General features: G+C 44.3%; 1 protein-coding gene across 2 annotated transcripts in view; it reads right to left on the bottom strand.

The window, feature by feature from the left end:
• LOC126539637 (uncharacterized) overlaps positions 1–17,889 on the bottom strand; it is a 65,435-nt gene extending 47,546 nt beyond the window's left edge. Inside the window, exons 1-3 of one of the 2 annotated variants that reach the window (XM_055075473.2) lie at positions 17,783–17,889; positions 11,167–12,752; positions 6,494–6,745 (exon numbers count right to left, since the gene is read on the bottom strand). In XM_055075473.2, the coding sequence (XP_054931448.1) occupies positions 6,494–6,745; positions 11,167–12,723 (1,809 nt within the window). In that variant the 5' untranslated portion in view covers positions 12,724–12,752; positions 17,783–17,889. Of the gene's footprint in view, positions 1–6,493; positions 6,746–11,166; positions 12,753–16,580; positions 16,647–17,782 lie in introns of those variants that run through there. The other variant, XM_055075472.2, reaches the window with a different exon arrangement.
• Between the last annotated feature and the right edge of the window lie 835 nt (positions 17,890–18,724).

Consider the following 18,724-nt stretch of genomic DNA (forward strand, 5'->3'; position numbering starts at 1 on the left):
CTGCTTCTTCAATATCCCGTGATGGGCCTTTCTTGTGTTTCATTACCGTAACTGTAATGGTATGACAGATACAGACCTGCCAACTATAGAATTCGAGAAATACTACAGTGGCAGCCAAAATAATGAAAAATATACAAATATTCAGGAAAAAATACTAAAACATATTTGATAATTCAATATGTTGACTGTTTACTAGATTCGCAGACTTTATTCTGCAGGGAGGCCGTGAACAGCCACTCCGCTCTATATAATCGCAGCAACAATGGTCTGCGCCGCAGACACGCAGAAATGTTTGTCACATTTTTAATAAAATATTCACATAACGGCGGTCAAGGTTCGACTGCCGTTGTACATTAGATCTATCAGGTGATGTCCTTGCCGTGCAGGTAGGTCCGTAAAGTGAACGGGTCTGAAAAATTCGGCTATAAATAATCACTCAGCGTCTGTATTTGTGTTTTATGGCATTTGGCTTTTCCTAAACGATATTCAAACGAAAAATTGTAAAGTGTCTTACTTGTGTCAGTAAGACAATCATACACGAGCACTAAAAATTGGGCATTACACAACTACAACGAAACAGTTGGCAAGTATGCACCTATAATTATCTATCAGTTGTTTCACCCGCAAGCTCCTCAGTTATCAATGAAAATACATGCACCAAATATTGCAAATAAGCCTTTTCCATTTTACCAAGAAGACTCCTTGCAACTTTCATATTTCACTTTGTTTAGAAAAAGAAAACATTTGGTATTCAATGTGACATATGAAGTCAAAAATTCACATCTGATTAGATTAGTAAATTTCACTATTCAAACCCCTTAAGTCAAAATGTGGTATTATTATCAGAATCTACCGTGATCTGCTGCGATTAGAACAATATTGTTACGTAGGAAGATGCAGACGAAAAGCTATGTACAAGTATATTTACAAGAAAATACGCTGCGCTTGGCCAAGAGGCAACAGCCCGCGCTAGCTTCTAATCGTCATCGTCGTCTTCACACTGCTCGCCTTTTCGTGATCGCACATATTGTTCCGTAGCACTACCCCCGGCTGCAAAAGCGCCGTCCCGGAGCAACTAAAGATCGGACTCGGAAGCAGTGTAGTAGGCCTTGAGCCTACTGACATGCACGACATCACTGGATGCCAGAGGAGAGGACGAGCTTGAACCCACAGGAGCAATTTCGTAAGTCACAGGCGTCACCTGGTGCAGCACGCGGTAGGGCCCTGTGGATCGCGAAAGGAGCTTCTCTGAAAGTCCGACGTGACGAGAGGGCGACCACAGGAGCACGAGCGCACCAGGCGAAAATTGAACGTCACGATGGCGGGCGTTGTACTGACACTGCTGAGTGGACGCCCCACTGGAAAGGGGCGTCTTTTTTCAAAAGCTCGGTTAGTGGTCGCGCTATGGCGGCGAAATTTCTCACGAAACGGCGGAAGTACGAACAAAGGCCGATGAAGCTGCGCACATCCTTGACACACTTCAGAACAGGCGAGTGTGCAACAGCATGGATCTTGCCTGGGTCCGGTTGCACTCCGTTCGCGTCAACGAGATGTTCAAAAACGGTAATCTGGCGACGGCCGAATTGACACTTCGATGCGTTGAGTTGCAGACCAGCTCGACGGAAAACGTCCAGGACTGCCGAGAGGCGTTCGAGGTGCGTAGCGAATGTTGGGGAGAATACGATAACGTCGTCCAAGTAGCACAGGCACGTGGACCACTTGAAACCGTGAAGGGAGTCCATCATGCGTTCTAAAGTGGCAGGGGCGTTACATAGACCGAACGGCATCACTTTGAATTGATAAAGACCGTCGGGTCTTACGAAAGCAGTCTTCTCGCGGTCGAGATCGTCCACGGCAATCTGCCAGTAGCCGGAGCGAAGGTCAATAGAGGAGAAATAGCGAGCACCGTGGAGGCAGTCAAGGGCGTCATCAATCCGAGGTAGGGGATACACGTCCTTTTTGGCAACCCTGTTAAGGTGCTGATAGTCCACGCAAAAGCGCCATGAGCCATCCTTCTTTTTGACCAGTACAACAAGTGACGCCCATGGGCTATATGATGGTTCAATAATGTTCTTGGCAAGCATTTTGCGAACTTCTGTGTGAATAACTTGACGCTCAGCTGGTGACACTCGATACGGGCGGCGATGAATAGGAGGGGCATCGCCGGTATTAATGCGATGTTTGACAGCTGTAGTTTGGGCCAAAGAACGATCGTTAAAGTAAAAAATATCGTGGTAGAAAAACAGAACGCGGTAGAGTTCACGAGCGTGCTCGGACGGCTAGTCGGGCGCAATCATTTTCTGTAAGTCAGCGATGGTACAATTTGCCGACTGCGATGGTAGAGGTGTATCGGATGAAGTGTCGTCTACTGCAATGGATGCTACTGAGTGATCCTCGAATGAGCAAAGCTGGGCCAGAGACATCCCGCGTGGCAGCGCTTGTGTCGTCAAGCCAAAGTTGACCACTGGCAGGCAGACGCAATTCGCCGTAACAGATAAAACTGTATGAGGTACTGTGATCCCGTGTGTAGGGAGGATGTCTTGCACAGGAGCCGCGATGTAGTGACCATCGGGGATTGATGGGGATGACACTAGGTCAACGTAGGTCAGTGCCAAAGGTGGCAAGCGAATAAAGTCAACGGAACTGAGGCAACTGGGGTGTGGTTCAGCAGGATCCAGAACAGGCAGGTCAAGGCGGAGAGTACTGGCGGAACAATCGATGAGAGCAGAATGTGCGGAGAGGAAGTCTAAGCCAAGGATGATGTCGTGGGGACTGTGGGCGATGACTGTGAATAGCACGATTGTTGAGCGATCGGCGAAGGAGACGCGGGCGGTAGACATACCAATTACGGGGGCTGTTCCGCCATCGGCGACACGGACAAGAGGTGTCGTGGCGGGCGTGATAATTTTCTTGAGCCGGTTACGAAGGTCAGCGCTCATTACGGACAAATGAGCCCCAGTGTCTATGAGTGCAGACACAGAAACACCGTCGACTTGCACGTCAAGAAGGTTCAGATGAGTGGGCAACATCAGTAGAGGATTTGGCGGCGTAGGGAGCAACGCAGCGTCACCTCGAGGCGCTGCATCGTCTAGTTTTCCAGCTGGGAGCGGCGTCCGAAGGGAGTCGGCGAATAGGAGCGACGGGGCTGGGGAGAGCGAGATTGTCGTCGTTGGGGCGAAGGCGAACGAGAATAGGAGCGGTTCGGTGCAGGAGAATCAGCGGCGGCGTTATCGGAGCGTGCGGCATAGGAACGAGAAGGGCCACCTGGGGGGCGAGAGTAGGCAGTATAAGTAGACCGGGTCGGGGAACTCCAGCGACTGCGACAGTGCCGAGAAATGTGCCCGATTCGATGGCAGTGGAAACAAATGGGCTTGTCAGCAGTGCGCCATTCAGATGGGTTGCGGAAACGTAGTGGGTAAGAAGATGCGGGACGGGGCGGAATCGAAGAAGCCGGGCGGGTATCAGGAAGATGGGCCGATCAGATGGTGTGAAGACCCATGTTTTCGAACTCTTGGCGGACAACTGCCTGGATCAGTGAGACCGTGACTGCAGATGTGTTGGTGGGACTGGAGTCGAAGGCAGCCGGATAGGCCGCCTTGATCTCACGCCGGACAATCCTGGTAACATCGGCAGTGTTGTTGGGACAAGGAGTGTCGGCACAGGAAGATGTCGCTGGGGTGTTGGGCACACGGGCAAACTGCTGGTCAATACGTCGGCATTCAGCGAGTTCCAGCCGGCGGCACTCTTTTATAACAGCATCCACCGTCGCTACGTTGTTGCAAACGAGCAAGTTGAAGGCGTCATCGGCAATGCCTTTGAGGATGTGGGCAACCTTGTCTGACTCAGTCATGTGGGTGTCAACTTTGCGGCACAGAGCCAAGACGTCCTGAATGTTCGTGACATAGGGCTCTGTCGACGTCTGCACACGGCCGGAAAGCGCCTTCTGCGCGGCAAGTTGGTGACCGTAGGGGTTGCCGAACAAGCCTCGAAGCTGTGTCTTAAGTGAATCCCAACTGGTGAGCTCATCTTCGTGCGCGCGATACCAAACTCTAGGTGTGCCACCAAGGTAAAAGACTACGTTGGCGAGCATAATAGTAGGGTCCCACCGGTTATTGCAGCTGACGTGTCGACTTCTTCCCCATCTTTGCCCGAGAATACGCCAGGATCACGGGGAGTGGGGAGAGTGATGTAGGTCGTCGAAGTGGCAGCAGGTGTCAGAGCCGGCGGAGTCGGGTTGTCGTCGCCGGGAGCCATGAAGGAAGGCTCGACGTACCGTCCACTGCGAAGCTCCGTGACGAGGTACAGGGAACGTCCACCTCCACCAGATATGTTACGTAGGAAGACGCAGACGAAAAGCAATGTACAAGTATATTTACAAGAAAATACGCTGCGCTTGGCCAAGAGGCAACAGCCCACGCTAGCTTCTAATCGTCGTCTTCACACTGCTCGCCTTTTCGTGATCGCACATATTGTTCCGTAGCAATATTGTGAGCTGTATTGTGGCTCTTTAGTTCAGCACAACATTCATTTGGGCTAGATGGTGCATACTTGAATAAGGAAGGAACAGCGCCAACTAAGACGATCACAAGAGGGGACAACGACACAGGACAAGCGCCAACTTCATCTATCTTTACTCACCGAAAAATCAGCAAATATAAGGAAAAACACAGACAATATAAGGAAAAACACAGATGACATCATGCGTCATCTGCCAAACCGTTCCAGATAGGACATTTCACTTTTGAAGAGGGTCACGGAAGTATCACTAACACAGTTTTTTTCTCTTTTCTTTATATGGAATGCTTCTAAAACCTCACGTGCCTTTGTTTCCCTGCTTCTGCCAAGAATCTTTATCTCTCTGAACCGTGGTTCACACTTCTTGCAGTACTGGCATTGTTTTTGTGGCGAATGTTCTGCCGCTTGGTCACACGCAGTGCAAGTGAGTGTGACCGCAGACACGCGGTCACACTCGCACTGCGTGTGTGTGACCAGACAACATAGTACTCTAAAGAGTACTATGTTGTCTGGTTACCCCTGAACAAGAGTTGCCGAAGCACAACACAAAGCATATCACCCAGACATAACAGGGATCCCTGTAGCATCACCTAATCCTGTAGCTTGCCTTTTTACTGAAGTTTTTATTTATGAAGAAGCCTGCCCTCGAACCACACTCCAATTACCTACGCAAATATGTGAAATGCAGAAATACTGTCATTGGATGACCTCTCAATCGATTTCAATAAAGTTTGTTGCATTCATGTGAGAGAGCTGAATTCTATCGATTGAAAGAAGCAAAATTTTAATTTATGGCCTCCATTCTTCTTTTTAGATACTTCCAAAAATTGGTAATCTTCAAAAACAGTGAAGAACAAAGTTTACAAATTAACACTTCTTCACCAAAAACAGATATTGAGTTTTTCAACATCAGATGTTTAACAGGTGCAGCATACGGAATTGCGATATTGTTTTTTATTGCCAAGTTAGCTAGAAACTTGATGCTTCAATTGTGATACTGTTTCTAATACAGAGTTATACAGCTGGAAACTTCACACCCGAGATTTTGTTTGTTTGTGTGAGTGCATTTTTTTCAATTTTCAAAAATTTTCAAAAATCTTGACACTCTGAATAAAAAAATCTGTTCCCTGCAGTTTATATATTTACTTTTTTCTCTTAAGTGCAATAAACCACATAAAATTCAGTGCAGTGAATGCTGAATAAAATGATTTCTTCATTTATATTTATTCAGATGGAGCTTCCACTTAAGGTACTTCACGATTGTTTGGTCCACAATTGCCTTTGCATTTCCTATGTTTTTTTTCTTTGCACACAAAAATCATAACCAAGAATTGACTTAGCATTTATCTAAAAAAGCCCACCTGCCATTGCATGTACACTAGACCTAGAAGGCCAAACTGCCCTCACTATGTCATATTATAATACCCATGATTGTTAGGCCACTACTCGCTTCTTTGGTGTATTTAGTAGCGATGCAAGCATCAACCGTTTAACAAAAGTATCACAGGTGCTTATAATGTGGTAAAAACAATTGTAATGCATAGAGATTTCCAACGACTACCAACAATTAGAGTAACATAATGAGCATCAAGAGAATGCAGCCAAAGATGGAGCTCGCTGATGCTAGGCAAGGGTAAGTGGAGATCACTCGGAGAGACCTTTGTCCTGTAGTGTCCATGAAATTGCTGCTGCTGGCTGCTGCTATTATTAGTCCTATCATATTTGTGCAAAGGGCAAATTGTACCAGCACCTCTTCCAATCAGTGATCAATAAACTACAGATCACAGGTACTAAATTAGAAGCCATACAAACATATGTATATATAGTCAAGTATTCAACGAAAGCTCGTCTGGTCTGGTAGCTTGTTACAAAAAGTGCACTATATATGAACAAATCCATATGAGCTCTGAAACATGAAATGATTTTTGGCTTAGTGAGAGACCTTAATTTTTCAATTCATGTATAGACATGGGCACACCTTTTTCATGAGGGATTCGGAGATCATACCAATGCCATCTGAGAAGACATAAGGCTTCTTGGATATAGGGTGCACGCCAGCCTCAATATCAGGTGCATCCTGCATTATCTCGCCATGAAGAGGCACAATGACCGACTCTTCTGTTGTTGAAAAACATTGGCCCATCCGTGCTATCTTCTTTGCAACACTGGGGATTGCACTGAAGTCCCCCATCCAGGCCCGTATGGACTCCACTGAATTTCCATGACAGTCCTGCAATGTACAGTGCCAGCCACAAATAAATTAAGTGATTGACTACCAGTTAATTTGTTGCTTCGCATGTAAAAACATGTAAACAGCACATGAAAAAGAATGTAACCACTATACATTTCACATTAGGCAGTTATTCTAACAGATCACTCATCATTATCATCACCAGCCTATTTTATGTCCCCTGCAGGACGAAGGCCTCTCCCTGCCATCTCCAATTGTCCCGGTCCTGCTCCAATCGATTCCCAACTAGCGCCTGTGAATTTCCCAATTTCATTACCCCATCTAGTCTTCTGCTGTCCTCAACTGTGCTTCCCTTCTCTTGGCACCCATTCTAACCCTAATGGTCCACCAGTTATCTAATCTACACATTACATGACCTGCCCAGCTCCATTTTTTTCTCTTAATGTCACTTAGTATATCGGCTATCCCCATTTGCTCTCTGATCCACACCACTCTCTTCCTGTCTCTTAACGTTATTCCTAACATTCTTCATTCCATCATTCTTTGCGCAGTCCTTAACTTGTTCTCTAGCTTCTTTGTCAGTCCCCAAGCTTAATTCCAAGTTTCTGCCCCATATGTTAGCAGTGGTAGAATTCACTGATTGCACACCTTTCTTTTCAATGATAATGGTAAGCTTCCAGTCAAGATCTGATAATGTCTGCCATATGCGCTCCAACCCATTTTTATTATTCTGTAAATTTCCTTCAATGATCAGGGTCCCCTGTGAGTAGTTGACCTAAGTAAACGTACTCCTTCACAGACTCTAGAGGCTGACTGGTGATCCTGAACTTTTGTTCCCTTGCCAGGCTATCGATAGTAACCTTTGTCTACTGCATATTAATCTTCAACCCCACTCTTACACTTTCTATGTTAAGGTCCTCAATCATTTGTTGTAACTCCTGTTGCTGAACAGGACAATGTCATTTGCAAACTGAAGGTTGCTGGGATATACAAAATTGATCTTCACTCCTAAGCCTTCCCAGTTTATTAGCTCAAATACTTCTTCCAAGCACGCAGTGAATGGCATCGGAGAGATTGCATCTCTTTGTCTGACCCCTTTCTTTATAGGTATTTTGCTACTTTTCTTGTGGAGGATTAAGGTAGCTGTGGAATCTCTGTAGATATGTTCCAAGATATTTATGTAAACCTCCTGTACTCTATGATTACCTAATGCTTCTATGACTGCTAGAACCTCTTCTGAATCAAATGCCTTTGTGTAATCTATGAAAGCCACGTAAAGAGGCTGATTGTACTCAGCGGATTTCTCGATTACCTAACTGATGTCATGGATGTGATCCATTGTAGAGTATCCCATCCTGAAGCCAGCCTGTTTCCTTGGTTGACTAAGTGTCGCCCTTATTCTATTGAAATTATCTTGGTGAATATTTTATACAATATTGGAAGTAGGCTAATGGGCCTACAATTTTTCAATTCTCTATTATCTCCCTTTTTGTGGATTAGTATAATGTTGGCATTCTTCCAGTTCTCTGGGACCCTTGAAGTCGTGAGACAGTTCGTATAAAGGGCCGCCAGTTTTTCAAGCATCGTCTCCTCCATCTTTGATTAAATCGACTGTTATTCCATCTCCTCCTGTCGCTTTTCTCCGTTTCATGTCTTGCAAGGCCCTTCTAACTTCATCTCAAGTTATAGAAGGAGCCTCTGTGACCTGTTCATTACTACTTCGAATGGAGGTATCGTGGCTGCTCTGGGTACTGTACAGGCCAGTATAGAATCCTTCCGCTGCTTTTACTATATCTTCGACGTAGCCGATATTACCCTGCTTATCTTTCAGTGCATACATCTTGGTTTGTCCTATGCCAAGTTTCCTTCTCACTGATTTCATGCTGCATCCATTTTTACTGCTTCCTCAGTCTTTCTCACATTGTAATTTCAAATAACCCCTCATTTTCTCCTTGTTCAGTCTTGACAGCTCCACGAATTCTATCTGATCTCTTGAGTTGAACACTCATTCTTTGTCGTTTCTTTATTAGGTCCTTTGTTACTTGGGAGAGCTTATCTACTATTTGCCTTGGTGCCTTACCTCCCACTTCAATTGCTGCTTCTGAAGCCAGCCTAGTTAGGTTTCATTCATTACCTCTATGTCATCTTCACCTCTCTGTTCTAAGGCTGCATATTTGTTTGCAAATACCAGCCTGAATTGGTCTGCTTTTACCCTTACAGCGTCTAGATTGGCCTGTTTGTTCCTGACCATTTTTACTCTCTTCAAATTGAGGTGAATCCTAGACCTCAATAACCTGTAATCACTGCACTTTACCCTACCCAACGCTTCTACATCCTGCCCTACGCTGGGATCGGCAGAAAGTATGAAATCTTTTAAGCCGAAAGTCTTTCTAAGCTCACGGTGAAGTTTGTGTCAGCAGACCTGACCGCCGGAGTGTCTGCCGAAGCGTCATCACGCCATATGAAGACCGATTAAAGACAGATTAAAGAATGAAAAATGACTGATAGTGACAGTTAGTGAATGATAATGTTATAATAGACATTCGTAGAGGTTTATAATGACTAGTAATGACTAATAATGACTACTAATGACTATGAAATGACCAATATGTCTAACGACGGCTTGTACTGACCACAATTGATTACAAATGACTAAAAATGCTTACTAGTGAGCAGTAATGACTAATAATGACTGAAATTAGTTGTAATAACTACTAATGAATATGAAATGACCAATACGTCTAACGACAACTTGTGACGACTACAATTGTTCAGATATGACTAAAATTGCTTAGTAATGAGCAGTAATGACTACTGATGACTATGACATGGCCAACATGTCTAACAATGGCTTGTAATGACCATAATTGATTACAAACGACTAAAATGCTTAGTAGTGAGCAGTAATGACTAATAATGAGTAAGATGAATATGAAGTGACCAATATGTCTAACGACAACTTGTAATGACAATTAATTAGAAATTACTAAACATGCTTATTAATGACCAGTAATGGCTGTAATGACTTGTAATTACTACTAATGACTATATGACCAACATGTCTAACGCCGGCTTGTAATGACCACAATTGATAACAAATTACTGAAGATGCTTAGTAGTGAGCAGGAATGGCTATAAGAAAGAGAAAGAAAAGAGGCAAAGAGAAAGAGGCAAATGATAAGAAGAGGAAGAGTAGGCTTTTGCAATTCGCCTCTTAAGAGAGATCTTAAAAAAGACCCTGTAATTTTTTTCTTGTTTCACCATTAGGGCTTTTCCAGGTCCACTTTCTTTTGCTACACTTCCTGAAGGTGTTCATTATTTGCAGCTTATTCCTTTTCGCGAATTCTACCAGCATCTCTCCTCTAGCGTTCCTAGAATCGACGCCGTAGTAGCCAGTTGCTTGTTCAGCAGCCTGTTTTTCCCCACTTTTGCATTGAAGTTGCCCATTACTACAGTATACTGATTTTGCATTTTTCTCATCGCTAATTCAACATCTTCATTAAACTGTCAACTTCATCATTATCGTGACTTTAGGTTGGAGCCTACGCTTCTACTAGCTTTAACCTATAACTCTTACTAAGTTTTACGACTACAGCTAATTACAGCTAATTAATGCTGTAGCATTCGTCAATGTTGCTCGCTATGGTCTTATGGATTCGGAATCCTACCCTGCATTGCTTCTTACCTGGGGGTCCTCTATAGCACAGGATGTGGCCGTTAATGAGCACTGTATAAGCCTCACCAATTCTAACCTCACTAAGGCCAATGATATCCCAAACAACGCCCGATAGCTCCTCACAACCAGATCACTGACATCACCAAAAATGAGGCACTTAATGTTAGATTCACGATAGTAAAGCAACATGAGAGCATAAGCAAATTGGTATTGTGACTCATATTGACTTATAACAGACAACACAGTACTAGGGACTACAAAGAGAGACAGAACAAACATGCTCACTAACTACCAACTGATCTTGTTTGAAAAATAATGCTTTTTTTTTTCTTGCATTCTTCTGATTTGTTGTGTCAACATCGGTTGTACTGATAAAGCATGCAATACTACGCAAACTCGTGTTATTTTATCAAATAAATTCTGATGTTAGCACACATTCTTGTTTCTCTTATTGTAGTCCCTCACACTGTTTGGACCTAGAATGTTACATGAATCTTTTCAGCACCTCACGCCTGTACTTTTTATAGCTACATACTATGAGACAGGCGTTTATGAATGAAGATAGTAAGTGTATCTAATAACCTGCAATATACAAGCTTTTTCATTAGCCTCCATGTTTCAATGCTCTAGATGAGTATTGGCAGAATGCAATTATTTTGTTTGCAATGCATGCAGCTTTGGTCTCCAAATCCACATATATCTGGCACTAGAGGCAAGGGTTTCTGTACCCTTTCTGTCTGCCCATAGCAGTCTTATCATTCACATTTTAGTAAATTTTTCTTACATTTGCATAGAGCCAAACTCCATGGTCTCGAAGTTGGCTTACAGAGCTGGCTAGAAGCTTGAAGTGACGGTCACCAATCGTAATTCCATTCCGCAGGAAGCCACCAACTACTTCGTCCAGCATCTCAAGCCTCTCGCCATGAGATCCCAGGGTGTGCGACAAAAGTTCGAAATGGTCGTCACGAAAGGAAACTCGAAGTGCATAGTCCACATCAAACCTGCGTATCACTCTGTTCTCAGCATGCAGAGCAGGTGGCAAGAAAAAGATGCGAGATGGTGTCACAAACAGTCGTCGTATAAGGCAGGAGCCTTGTGGCACGTTAGTGGGCAAATATGTTTTGCAGAACTTTTTGAACAATTCAGGCAAGACAGCAGCAAAGGTGATATTGCAGTGGTTCTCAAGAGCACTGCCAATGTTAAACAGGGCCTCTTCAAGAGCACCTTCATTGTGAGATGCGTAGGATTCCAGGTCCCTTAAGAGAGTGTCCAGTTCACACTTCTCCAAAAGCATCAGCTGCACAATAATGTCATCACTCCTTTGAATGAGGGCATTGAGTGCATAGCAGCACCGAAATTTGAGCTTTGGCATGATCCTTGAGCACAACTGCTGCCGTAACTCCTCGGCTTTTCTGCCAATGGGATGAGTTTTTATGGCAGCAAAACTAAAGCGGGCTCTCCTGCATCTACGGCTTAGGCGGCCAATGGTGCGCCGTGCCATGTGCCTGTCGTTGAAGCTCAGCCTGATGACAAAACAGCCGCCCACATCTCTGCTTTCTAAAATTTGACCGCACTGTGTGCATCCAATCTTCAAAGTTCTCTCGAAGTTCATTTGATCTCTAGATTTTGGTCTGTGTGAAAGAATGTAAAAAGGACCCACACTGTCCACTGCCTTGTGAAACAACGGAAGAGTGTGCACATGAAGAAATACATCCGTGGGCCCACCATCAGGGTCGTGCACAACCACACAGAAGATGTTGTTGTAAGACAGGCTTAGCCGATAGACATCTGTCGTTCCCATGCAATGGCTTAACTCAATGAACACCTGCATAGTCCTCTCACCATGCTTGAATGTGCAGTCTATGTTGTAGCCTTCGCCAGTGGAGTTACTGACTATGGCATGACGTTCAGCAAACATGTTCAGGCCAACGAATGTGCCAAATGCTATAGAGTTCATCTTGATGCCCTCTTCAATATCATACCAGCCATGCCAAAAGCCAAATCTGCGGTCAGGTTGCAGCCACTGCAAGTACCTAGACATCCTCTCATCTTGGAGTCCGCTTGTGCACCACCGTCGAGCTATCTTCACACTCAATGACTCAAGCTGAGTTTTATCCTTTCGTGAATATAGATTAAGGCTGATTTCAACAAGCCAGATTAGATCTTCACAGTCACTCTTGTACGTCTTCTGCTGTCGACATCGCCCAATGGTCAATGTTGCTTGTACCTGGTGTACTTCAAAGAACTGCTTGTATGCTGCCATAAATGCTTCAACATCATCGCCGGGCTTCTGTGTCCAAACACAGGTGAAAGACAGGTGACTGCTCATTGTGGAGGCCATCTTTAAGTGGTGCCCTTTATGGATTTCCACTAAAATAGAAAGGAAGATATGCAATTATAATGTTGGTTAAAATGAACAATCAGGTCACTTCTTTACAGATGAGTACAGCAGACATGGTTAAACCTAAAAACTTGCTCATTAGTGATTCATCAACTCAAAATTATTATGACAGGTCAATTCAAATTAGTGTTGCATAGTTAGCTGTATTTTTTATGCTCTGCATTGAAAATTAAGTGAGCTGTTCTTTCATACATACACAAATACGAAGGCACCATATCATTTCAGAAACAAAAACTTCGTAAAGATTAAAATGAGAACTAGCTACGGTATGCAATTATTAAAATGGCAAATTGTGAACCTTCTGAATTGTTATCCATCGTTTTTAGATACAATGGAGAGTTCACCCTCTTTGCTTGCTTTCAGAGAACTAACTAAAATGTCTTTCCTCCAACAGTTGTAATTTTGGTGTACATTTGTTTTGTTCTCTTCAATCCAATTGTAGTCCATTGGCCTTAATAGTTATGTGTCATGTTGATGATGAATGTGCTAATGACTAATTCTGTCATTCTTCCTTATATTGCATTATCGTGTTTAATACTATGTACATGCATTTTAATTTGTATGTGTTTGATATTTTGCAGTGTGTTTTGAAGCATGTTGCGCTCATGTTTGCTGCACGTGCTGTCTGGTGTCAAAGGCCTAGTCAGGTGGCTTTCAGTGCCGCCTTTTGCCTTGGCACCAAGACAAACCGCTCTTGAGCATTTTGTCAACAAACAAAATTTTAAGAAACTATGCAACCTGATTACACACCCACACATATGCCTTGCTCATGCTCCATCAAAGCTCAGAAGACTGATACTCTACGCAGCTGATGGAAATGCTTCATTTCTAGAGTACTATGAGCATAATGCTGCAATAACTGGAAATGCAATATGACCTGGCAATGCGCCAACCTGATTGTCTAAACGTCTTAAGATGGGGTGAGAGGAGTGAGACTGTTTGGTTCATATCGATTTTCTGATGTTGTGTTATTTTCATGGCACATATCTTTAGGTTGCAAAAAATATGTAACACTAGAGTATGTGTGCCTTTTAAGATGCTTATTTGATTCTCATTTTATTTTTTGCGTCGACCAGAAAGTATGTATTGTCGAGTGTTGAATTTGCGTGAGGCTTGATCTTACAGAAACAACTTTTGTTCGACAAAAGTCTTGCTTTTAGTTTTGCAACTTTCTTTTTTTACATAGTGCATTTTAGTCGTTATGGAGGTCTCTGTAGCTCTAATGCACTTGTCGGGAACCGAGGGGTCACAGCGGAGCACCAGAACAAGAGGACCAGCATTGCAGGTTTCTAGAACCGAACTCCATGTGCCGTGCTGGCGCTTCGAGCACACACCCCTCAACTTTTTTTTTTCTAGTCTTTTGCAGCCGGCACCAAGGTGCCAGCTGAGAGCATTGACATTAGCATCCCTGTGCTGCAGCATTGATAGGTGCTACACACTCTTTTGTTTGTTTATGGTGGCACGCACTCTTCAGAGGGTACCTTACAACTTTGTAGTCCTTTTGCAGTGTTGCTTGTGGGAAGAATTTAAAGACTGACACAAAAATACGCTTTATGACAACTGCTGGAGTAAAAATTAAAAATTAAATTATGGGGTTTTACGTGCCAAAACCACTTTCTGATTAAGAGGCACGTCGTAGTGGAGGACTCCGGAAATTTTGACCACCTGGGGTTCTTTAACGTGCACCTAAATCTAAGTACACGGGTGTTTTCGCATTTCGCCCCCATCGAAATGCGGCCGCCGTGGCTGGGATTCGATCCCGCGACCTCGTGCTCAGCAGCCCAACACCATAGCCACTGAGCAACCACGGCGGGTTAACTGCTGGAGTACAACCATGCTATAACACCTAGGGGCCCCTTCTGAACCTTCGTGTGTTTCCATGTACATGTTATTGATGTACTCACGGTGGATAAAAAACATGCAAATTCAAAATGAATGTTCAAGCAAAACAGCAAAGGTGGGACTGAAGAAAGAGAGAGAAAGTCTACACTAATGTTGAAGAGAAGGACTAATCCTGGCTTGTATCATGTACTTTGACACCACCTTATTTTCATTTCTCTTAGAATGCAATTTTAGGGCACTTTTGTCTAAAAAACTGATGTGTGTATATGAATCAAATTTTGTCAACATTTGGTTAGTGCCATGTACAAATCTGCAACTAGAATGAATACACAAGCTAATGGGAGTATAATAAACAAAAAAAGCATGTCATAGTGGCAGTTATACTATGGCAAAAGAGAAAAAAAATTGTTTGCCTTAATTTCTTTAGATATCTGCATAGTTCTAGTTCCAAATGTGTAGCATACCAGTGTCCCTTCTGCAAAAATCGAAGGTTCTGAGACTAATAGCCTTGAAAAAAAGTGAATTTCTGAAAAATTAAAAGTAAAAATGACAAAAAGTAGGAAAACAAGTACAGCTTTACAGACAGCCCAACTATAAATGATACCATATGGAGAATTATATACCGCCCCCAACCATGTCCTTGAGGAGGAGGAGGAATAAAACTTATTTGTACACAGCAGATTCGAGACCTAGGCCTCTACCTAAATGACGGCGTCGAGCCCTTGGGCCCTGGCGGCATCTTCGGCCTGCTGGATTGCCTTGAGTTGGTCTTCCGGTGCACAGCTGAGCAACGCGGTCTCCCACTGCTCTCTGGTCTTAATTATTTTATTCTGTATGGGTGTACGAGGACAAGCCCAAACCATATGTTGTAGGTCCGCCCTTTCTTCACAGAGTCTACATCTATCCGTGTAAAGGTCCGGGTAGTAGCGGTGGTAGGCCACCGGGTTCGGATATGTATCTGTTTGTAAGAGGCGCCATGCCGTCACTTGCCGTCTATTTAACGAGGGGTGTGCCGGGGGGAAATGGGCCCTTCCCAATTTACAGTGTTTGGTGATCTCGTTAAAGCTGGTCATCCGGTCTCTCTCCGTTCCCAGTATTTGTTGCGTGTCACCTGCTCGGCCTGTCAGTTCTCGAGCCAGGCTGTGCGCTATTTCGTTCCCGCTCCTCAGATTTCAATTCTTCCATACCACCTTTCAAAGGCATCTTTCCCAAATTAGAAGCGTCTGCAGATGGGTAGGTGGAGGCCGGGTGTGCTATATAACGCAACACAAAGGAAAGGTTGTAAAAGTACATCACCGTCCCAGTTAAGTATGATTAGTCTTATCGGGCCAATTATGACAGGCAAAATTGCTAGACGCATGACGGAGCTGCATGCATTGCATAATTTTCAGTAAATATATCTTGAACAATCCCAATATTGCAATAAGAAAGTAAACAAAACGCGCATTCTGCGCAGACCACACGATTCATTAGTACTTGTCAATTTGTTTCCCCTCAGAATTAACATACGGCAATAACCACGAAATTTCGTGTGTTCGGCTGTGCAAACATGCGCGAGTTTGATAGCCGCATATATATCTAGCGAACAACTGTGATCGGGTCGCTGGAGTCAACGCTTCGGCAACGAATTTTAACAGGGAATTCGCAACAATGGCCCCATATGGAGACATCCCTTATTGCATCAGGTTTCCATTTTCCTGTGAACCTCTGTAATGCGTGGCTTACATATCAATGCATGTGGTATTACACTGTCTTAACGAACAGCAAGCTAATTACGTCGTTTAGCGCCAAATTGATCATTTTTACCCAGCCCGGCGCCCGACAGCAAAAGAGAAACTATAAGACGTAGAATTATGCTTGGCCAACTCAGTTTGCGCGTGCTCAATTTTGATTAAGCCCCTATAAAGGTACTGCTTAGAGAGCTTATCGTAGCCGTAACCATCGTGCATACACACCTCGCTACTTTTCAAATGTGCGCCAAGTCTCCATTTCCGAAAGTGCCGTTCCAAACCCCACCGCAGGCCCATAGAATAAAGAACAAACTGACAGCGCTTACTGATGATGATAGTTGCAGCTAGCATAGAATAATATTCCTTTGTAAGGAAATACACACTCAGTACAATATGTACAAGTGCTCTCGGAAAGTGAAATTAAAGCATGAATCAGGGTAAGAAATTTTACCAGTATTACGAGCGCCGCTTCCACCACGGCATTCAGTTTCGCGTTCGTTGTCTGCTGCTTGGAGCAAAACTTGAATGCCTCGTTTCTTCTTCTTCCCCGATTTTCAGAGGTAGCTTTACCGAAACTGCCCTTACTTTTTTTGTTCTTGTTGTGTTTTGTTTTGTTTTACATTTTTGAACAATATTCAGAACAACTTAAGTTAGATCATGTTGCTGTGATTGGATTACCACATCTCAAAACTATCGATTACCGCTCCAAGGTCTTGGCGAATACAATCAACACAAGTATAAAAAATCACCATGTAACGGAACAAACGACTCCTTTTTTTTATTGGTAGGCCTTGATAAGGTGCGTTGATTTTTCAGCGAAACTTCATTAGCGCGCGCGCGCGCGTACGTGTGTTACGTGCACGTACTACGTACGCGCGTGTGTATCATCAATTAATTTTAAATCAGTTATATTTAATCTAAGCTTATTGACCAATGTCGCAGAATCCACAATCAATTTTAGCCTGACAAAATTACATTATCATTTTGTCTATAAAGAATCATTCGCTTCTAACAGAGACAGCTGCTGCAGAAATGCGTATGCACTAAACCAGCCAAGTGTTTGCGTGAAAACTTTTTAGCACAAGTATAAGTCTTGCGATTAGGACATAGGAAGAAGACGCGAGGGCGTGCGTCAGTCTTGTCTTTGTGTCCTCGTCTGAACAATATTTTTCGCTAAGCCATGTTTCCACGTCGTGCCAGCACGGCCGTCCCATAACACCACACTTGCTAGGCTGGCAGTTCTGAACGACACGTACTTGGTTTCCACACAGCTTTTTCTCTTTCTCATTCCTTTTCTCTCTTTCTCTTTCTGTCAGATTTTAGGGGCCGCTGGCGACTAATGAACACAATGGCTCACTACCACACTTGGTTGCACTCGCGTAGTAATCCGTCAACTTTGAAACCACGTTTGCAGCATGTGAACTTACCGCGATCCCAGAGAGAGTCAACGCCGGCAAATGGAGACAGCCAACATGGTGCTACCGCTCACACGATGAACGGAATGACGGCCTGCCTGATCGGAGTTCTCTCAGCCAGCCAGGCCCTTCAGACACTTTCGACACCCGTCAGATGGCGGGGCCGGATGTCTGGCCGCCTGTTGATATCTGAACCTCGTGCAGAAATTGCAGTCGGCGCTCGGGCCTATCGGCACAACAGTACCTCCTCCCCTTCTTTACCGACTGGCGCGTGCATGGTGGTGCACGCTGGTGGTGTACACACATTGCGTGCCTCTGAATATCCCATGCACGTTTGTCAGGCGGGTAAACTGCACAGGAGGGTAGAAGGGAAATGGGGGGGGGGGAGACGATATGCTTTGCACAGAGTTGTTGATGCAACTATGCTGTGCATATATAACTTAATGAGGGGGCATGAAGGACGTGTATATTTCTGTGTCTTCTCAGGCAAGACAAGACACCACTTTGAATGCTGCATAGGCTAAAAAAAGAAAGAAAGAAAGGCTTGGCACGGCAGCACCAGGTACCAAAAATAGGGCGCTGAACGTCTTGTTGTGTATAGTGACCATATATCCCAAAACAGCCACCAGCGCAAATTTTCCGTGCGCCCATACTGTTCATGCGCAAAAAAAAGGCGCGAGTAGGGCATCCTTGTGCCCTTCCTCTCGCCTTCGCCGTTCCTCAAGTAGTCTAGAGCACGGGTACCAGAGAGAACGCTAGCGTATAACGTGCACCGTGGCGTAGAGATGACGCTTTGCTCGACGATCTCCTGCGCGAGATGCGCAGCATAAGTAAACGAAAGAGAGCGCTGCAATCCAACACCAAGCTTATCGGCGTCCAGTAGGCGCGTTCCTCGAGGGGTCTGTCTGCGCGCTGCTCCATGCTGCTCCACTGGCGGCGACAGACACGAAGCCC

Source organism: Dermacentor andersoni, chromosome 11, assembly GCF_023375885.2.
Source record: "Dermacentor andersoni chromosome 11, qqDerAnde1_hic_scaffold, whole genome shotgun sequence".
Lineage (NCBI taxonomy): Eukaryota > Metazoa > Arthropoda > Arachnida > Ixodida > Ixodidae > Dermacentor > Dermacentor andersoni.